Source organism: Limulus polyphemus, unplaced genomic scaffold (genome assembly GCF_000517525.1).
Source record: "Limulus polyphemus unplaced genomic scaffold, Limulus_polyphemus-2.1.2 Scaffold106, whole genome shotgun sequence".
NCBI classification, from domain to species: domain Eukaryota; kingdom Metazoa; phylum Arthropoda; class Merostomata; order Xiphosura; family Limulidae; genus Limulus; species Limulus polyphemus.
This window is the reverse complement of record NW_013665716.1, coordinates 749,018-756,656: the sequence shown is the minus strand read 5'-3', so window position 1 is coordinate 756,656 and position 7,639 is coordinate 749,018. Positions and strand designations below refer to the sequence as shown.

At 30.4% G+C, this 7,639-nt stretch overlaps 1 protein-coding gene across 1 annotated transcript in view; it reads left to right on the top strand.

Annotated features, from left to right (window-relative positions):
- Window positions 1-7,425, top strand: part of LOC106470559 (septin-7-like) — a 46,777-nt gene extending 39,352 nt beyond the window's left edge. Inside the window, exons 11-13 of the mRNA XM_013931125.2 lie at window positions 4,507-4,642; window positions 5,230-5,393; window positions 6,644-7,425. Coding sequence (XP_013786579.1) covers window positions 4,507-4,642; window positions 5,230-5,393; window positions 6,644-6,695 — 352 coding nt within the window. The 3' untranslated portion in view covers window positions 6,696-7,425. The remainder of the gene's footprint in view (window positions 1-4,506; window positions 4,643-5,229; window positions 5,394-6,643) is intronic.
- The last annotated feature ends 214 nt before the right edge of the window (window positions 7,426-7,639 follow it).

Here is a 7,639-nt window from a genome sequence, read left to right as displayed (position 1 = left end):
AATAATAATAATAATAATAATTTAACACATGCTTTCATTTTGGTTATCCATAGTCATAAACAGATAAAGCTTGTAGTAATAGCACCCAAAAAGCTTTGGGGATATCCCATCTGTCAAGCAAAATCCAAAATGCCGAAGTTAAACAAGTTGACTACCTTGAAAATCAAAACAAAGGTGAAGAGGTGACTGCTTAAACCCACAATGTTTCAACCATTTGACAAAACAGTAGGAGGTGAGACGTTGTGAGTTTAACCATTTGACAAAGCAGTAGGAGGTGAGACGTTGTGAGTTTAAGCATTTGACAAAACAGTAGGAGGTGAGACGTTGTGAGTTTAAGCACTCACCTCTTCACCCTTGTTTTGAATTTCCATGATGGTCAACTTGTTTAACTTCAGCGTTTTGGATTTTGCTTGATAGATGGGATATCTCCAAAGCTTTTTGGTTGCTATTACCACAAGCTTTATCTGTTTATGACTATGGATAACCGACTGGAGAGGAAAGTATATGCGTTAAATGTTTATAAATTCTTTATTGTTCAATAGTGCTGATCTAAATCGCCTAATAGCAATAATTATAATTGATAGTCATCGAGCTATTTATCTATTTATTTATATATATATTGTTCACATTGCTTTATCTATGATTTAATTGAAATGTTTCCATTTTGAACACTAATCAAATATGTAATCTTTTAATGTACCTGATTAAACTAAGGCTTGTAGAATTAAAAGTTTAATATTTTTGTCATTTGTACTGATTCTTTAATGGTTGTTGTTAGTTATTGCCAACAAAGGATATCTAACACCTGTATAGTATTCTGGTAAGTTTGTTTACACAATTAGTGAATGCCTGTCTATATTTGTTCGTATGTCTTTGTGCATGTGCATCACTTGTAGGTAGGGTCAAGCTGTTAAGAGTTATCTGACTCTCAAATGTTGGTTCAAGTTTTTTTTTATTTGCTTTTGAAGTTTTTTTTTAATGTCCCTGTTTCCTGAATGTAGTTTGGCCACATTCATGTATATTGTCTACTGTTGTTTTTCATAACATTGTTCTGATCTGTCAGAGAGAGAATTTTAATTTAAAGCACAGGTTAAAATTTGCTTGCTGATTTTTCATTTTAATGTTTAATTGCACTTAGATATTTATTTTCTGGGACAAATTTATGTTACCAGTATTACAAAAGTTTTTTATGAAATGTATGTATTATTTTGTCGAAGTTTGATCAGTTGACACAGATTAGTTCATAATTTTAAAAAGATTCAAGTTGTAAAATTCAGTCTGAATAGAATTCTTAAAAAAGTTTATATTATTATTTTGTTAGAAAGGTGTGATATACCCTTTTTTATTTAATGTTATTTGTTTATATATTAACCCTGTATTTATAAATTAACTAGGCTAAAATCCCTAAAATGTTGTAATAAGTTTCACATCCCCAGACTTGGTATTGCTAGTTTTAACTTTTCAATTACTGTATCGTTTGAACTTGAGTCTGAAGAATTCAAAACTGGCACAAAAACTGAAACTGAATTTGATAAAACTTTGAGATTGGTTGTTAAAGTTCTCCTTTTTTGATTTAGCCAGAAACTTAGATATTTCAGCACGAATGATAACAAGAAGTATCTGAATAATAGTAGTAAGAAACAAAGTATGAAATAAGACTTTTTGGAAATGTTTTAACAAAGGGAACAATAGATGAGCTTCAAGATAAATAAGTAATTAGAATGATAAACAGGACCATTGATTAGTTCTTATATTTTAGATCCAGTAAGAAATTATCATTTTTCCTGGCTGTTTTTTGAAGTAGCTATCATAGCTTTCACTTACAAATCAGTTGGAAATACACCTACTGTTTTGTCATTGAGATGTTCTGAGAATTTCTATAAGGCATATCAAAACTTTCTGGTTCAATATCAAGTATACTGATAATTACTTGCTCATATTTAGAATCCATATTCTTGTAACTTGGATTCTCAGTACTTCCCCTTCTTATCCAAACCCAAGTACTGTTGTTTCAAAATCACTTAGTAAATCATATTCACCCAAGAATTTCAGCAAATGATATTTCTCAATTATGCCTTCCAATGGCTTCTCTAATGATTATTTTTTTAATCATTCTAAGTTGTCATGATAATGCAAGATATATTTTATCCCTTAAAGTTCTCCATGCTTGAACCAGCAAGTCCATATAACTGTGAAAGTTACATACATTGTTAATCTTCACAATGAACATACATTTCTTGCTGCTGTTGTTTTCCATCTTAATATTTGAAATCTGAGTGCTGTAGCTGTATGGGAAACTTGCTCTGAGCACCCACAGAAATTTCTCCAGGATAGAGGGGCAAAGTCTAAATCAAGTATATATATATATATATATATATATATAAGTATATAGAATGAATAAAGAAAGAAATAATTAGTTTGTCATTTTCCAGGGGATGCAAATGCTCCTATCCCATCTCTGCAGTTGCCTATGGTGGATGACATGTTTTTTCTTTAATTCTTGTCATTCAAGTAAAATTAAGATATCCTTACTCGTATAACATTTTTTGTAATCACTTTGAAATATAACCTTTTTCATGTGTGGCATTTCACATGCTCTTCAATATGGATTCTGGTGGAGGAAAAAAATGCAAAACCATCTTCGTTGTTGTTACCTATTAATACATGATCAGTTGTGGGATACAGTTTTCCTAGTTATTTCATTCAAGGATTAATTTTATATTTTTGCTTCTTGCCAGTTTATTCTTATTTTACCATAATTTTCTATTATTTATTCTCTGAAATATGTAGCTATGAATTTCATGTTGAAGTTGATTACAACAACAGCTGTAACAAATGTCTTCTTTTGACCCTCCATTTTGATATCACCCTTCATTGATTGACAATTCTTAATTGTTTTCCATTAATAGCTTCAGTTTCATTCAAATGTTGACAAACCTGGTTGTAGTTGATTCATCAATGCTGCATATCCCAGTAATAACATCAAAACTTGCAACTCTTGTAGTCTGTTCTCTAATGACTGTATTAATTCTTGTTTGATATGTGAAGGCTATCCTTTATGTAGTGCATTGAACAGTCATGTTCAAATTCGAAATGTTCATTGAAGATATATTCTTAGAAAATTCTGGCAGTATGCAATCCTTTTCAAAAACTGTTCTTCTTCTGGTCATACAGTAATCTTGCTTTGAATAACCCTTCAGAATATCTTGAATGGCTTACTTTGAAGTGGTCATTATAGTCTGTCAGAGAATCTTTGGTTTTTCTTGATGATAATCATAGATATCAATCCAGAAGCAGAATCAATAGGCTTGACTTTCTTGTTGCCCAAAGGGGTAAAAGATGCATTGTTAACTTCTGAATCACTATCTTAAAGATCCGAGACAACAGATTTTGCTTTTGGAGAAGAAGTGGAAAAAAGCTTTCTTATTTTCTTTTCTAGTTCTCTTTGTATTCTTTTTTGTTTAAATTATCTTTGCCTTCTGTTCCTTGATAACTTTTAATGGTCACATCCACATCAACTGCATTCTTGCAGTCATAAGTAATAAGGTAAATAGGATCATGTTCTGATATTTCCATGGTATTCATCATTTATTTTCTATGCATTAAAACAGGAAATAGCACAGAATATTGTCTAATTCCCCAGTTAAAAAAAAAAAAAATTAAATGTTTCCTCTTCACAGAATGGAAACCATAATCCACTGCCATCATTGTAGCATATTTTTAATTTGAAAATGTTTCAAATATTATATACCCCACATTTATTCCTTGTCTGGGTTAAGTTGCAAATTTATGGTTAGTAAAATTTTAAACAATAAATAGTTTATGCCATGGAACTTGCTTCATCAGTAAGTTGATGATTTGTACCTGCTCGCTAAAAAACGAGGTTTACAGTGTTATATATTACTTATGCTATAATTTTTTCTTGTCCTTTACCTTTAGTATCAATATTTTCTTGAATGTTTGTAAAACCAATTTGTGTTCAAAACAACAGATTATTTCAATTTTAGATTGGAAAAAGACATTAACTTCAAAACTAATAATTAGAGACCAGAAGAGTTGAAGCGTTAATTTTCATTTTGAAATTATGAATTTATATTTTAAAAGTTAAGTTTCACGATTCACTTAGCTTTTTATTTTTTAAGCAATCAATAACTAGATTTATAAGTTAAAAACAAAGTCAATGTTAAATGACTGTTTCAGTGTTTGTAATGTGTATCATGACATTGGGAGTTTCTAAAAAGTTTACACTGCATAATTAAAATTCCTGTAAAACTATATAGTTGAATGGAGTTTAAGTTTGTGAATCATATTGAAACTGCCATTCAGTCAAACAAACTTTACCTCATGATATTCCAGATTAATCTTTGTTTTGTTCTTGCTTTCACAACAGGGTAGTTTTCTTTTGCTTTCCTTTTGTAATTTTATTAAATGTGCAACTTTTATGAGTTGTCTATTTGCAGAATACTAATTTAATTTATTTTTTATAATTGATCTTTATCACTACAGGAACCCACTAGCTCAGATGGAAGAAGAGAAAAAAGACCATGAGACCAAGATGAAGAGAATGGAAAGAGAAATGGAACAAGTATTTGACATGAAAGTCAAGGAGAAAATAAACAAGCTGAAAGACTCGGAGGCAGAAGTAAGTCAAAATCATGTTGTCGTTTTTGAAACCCAGCACTCATGCATTGATAATCCATTTTACTTGAAATAAAAGCTGATACTGAAGGTTTAGTAATAATTTTGGTTCTATATGGATTTTGTGAATTGCTAGTGAACAAAGTATAATATTTTCCTATTTACATTATTTATTTTATCAGGTTGTTTTCATTGATTCTTATTTTAAACAAAAGTACAAGTTTACTCAAACACATGCAAGACAGAAATACTTACAAGAACAACATTTGGACAATTTCTGCCATATTCCAGAAAACCAGATGAAAATAATGGGCCATTCTAAACAATGTAGCATATGTTTGGAGTTTTGCATATTTTTCAAACAGTTATTTTTTTACAGAATAATTTTTCTGTATATTAAGTTTGAATTTATATTCTAAAAGTATACACTCAATGAAAAATGTTTCTTTGTGACAACTAAAATCGGCTGTAAATTAGGACCTACCAAAAGGTGACAAGGCTAAATAACTTGTACATCATTCTGTATGTTAAAATTCAAAAGTAAACTTTCATACAAGAAATTCTAGTTTTACTGTTTTAATTTTCTAACAGCTTCATCGAAGAAGTGAACAGATGCGCAAGGCTCTAGAACAGCAGAAACAGGAGCTCTACCAGAAGTGGAAAGATTTTGAAAAGGAAAGAACAGCATTTGAAGTAGCTAACAAGGATATAGATGAAACCCTTCGGAAATTGACTCTGGATACTAATTCTAAGGAGTAAGAACATTGTTAGTGTGGGTTAATGTGATCCATGGTAGATTCAAGTGCTTTGATGAGATACAATAAGAAATAATAAACTAAATATATGATAAATACTAAATTTCTAAGCAGAAAAGCTATTAAAAAGAGGACATTTTTATAAAATCAGTAAACATAAGAATGTCTGCTCAAGAAACTTACTCTAACAAAATATCTTATACTAAATAGTGTACAATAACTACAATTAATTAATTATTTTCTTCTTTAGCTAGTGACAAACCAGTGTTAAATTGGCCTGTATTAGCTTCTGTCAGTATTGTTTAAATTGTTTTTTGATTTCATATAACAAAATTATATTTCTCCTGGCTGCATGAATGAAAGAGAAAGCATCAAACTGGCATGTACATCAATATAAATAATCTTACTGTTTTATTCATTATGACTATGTGAAAGTTTAAAGCTAATGAAAAATATATATATCAGTATATGTACATAACATTTAGTTCTGCTTATTTTTTAAAAGAAAATATTTTCATTTGCCTTTGTAACATGTAAAGTAATATTTTGTCACACACTAATATTGTTAATGCTCAGAATTATTACAGAATTATCACACACAAATACATATTTTCAATTTAAAGAATTTCGATTTTTAAGCTAAACCTACAGGACATTGAACTTGGGTCACCAAGAACATAGGCAAGTACTACGCCACTTAGGATACAATTATTAGATCTAATCAAATAGAACTAATGAAAAATTGAAGTAGGTATTTTCAAGTAAGCAAGTGATCTAAGAAATGTTTCTTGAAGATGTCAGCTAAGTTACAGTCACTTTGACATGTTCCAAGTAGTAAAAGTTAGTCAATATGTTGTTCTGAATATAACAACATATTAAACTATAGACTGTCTAGTGTAGGTATAGAGAAACATTCTTCTTCAGAATGAGGTACCAAATTGATAACCTCATGATATGAAGTACACCGTAAGCCTAAAACTAGTCAAAGTTACTGAAATTATTCCGTAAAAGATGTAACAAGTTAAGAAAATTATAACTTTATTATTTTTAGAAAATAAGTAAACCCTAATACCTGTGAAGCCAAGTAGCTGTGGCTCTTCTAAGAATATTAGTCTTATCACGTGAACTATTTGTACAAGAACTTTAGTGTAGAATGTTTTTTCGCAAAGAAACTTTTCATATTTGTTGTTTGCTGATAAGAAATAAGTTATGTGTGCTTTAAGTTGATTTCTAATTTTTATGTGTGACAGGCACCTAGATGGAAAAGAGAAAAAGAAAGAAAAGAAGAAGGGCTTGTTTTAGCTTCTTAGGTGACTACTAATTTGTTTTACAAGCTGGCCTGGTTACCGCTGTTCAGGCCCTGTAGTATGGTGTTTAAAGTCAGTCAACACCCAGTGAAGTAAACGTCAACCCTGATGTCATTCTCCTGCATCAGTATGTGTAGTTTACTTGAGTAAGACAGCTTCTTCCCAAGACCATGTAGTGAATTATTTATTGGCTGTTCCTGGTTGAAGCAAAGTTCATGGTGTTCCGGACTGGATTTGTCTGTGTTATGTGACTTTTTATTGTCCCAACAATTTCTTCACCAGTCAAGAACATTTTTGTTAATATCAATTTACATTAACAAACAGGGTTTGTTTAGAAAGAGATGTTTATCAATGTACATAAGAGTTCTTTGTCTTGGAGTTTCGTACGTAGCTCGTTATGATTTGCATGGTCCCGTTATTGTCTTGAAATTGGCTACAGCTGTTACTGTGTAATTCTTGTCATAAATTTCCATCTTTTCATACACTTTAAAGTTTTTCACAAGGAAGACCATTAGTATTCTCATTAGTGAAATGGATGTATTTTTGTCAGGTTCAACATATCACATATGTATTTAGTTTCATGCTGTCTCTGCTTTCATTATGTATTGTACCTAACTTGTCAACTTTTGTTTGAGTATGCAGTAGTATCTTGTTGTGATGTTCTTCATATCACAGTGTAGGTAACAAGAGGTTGAAATAAATAGCCCAGATCTGTGTTCTAATGAGAAGCCTTGTTATTAATTTTTGTATCTCAAACACTATCAACATCAAGAACTTTATTAATTAATATCATATAAACAACAAGATTTCTTATCATACACTCCTTTGTTTCAATTTTTAAACTAATTTGATTCCTAATAAAATACGAAACTTCCCAATACAGTTTAGTAATGCATACATTCTTCCATATAGTACAATTTACAGGTTTACACTTTATTT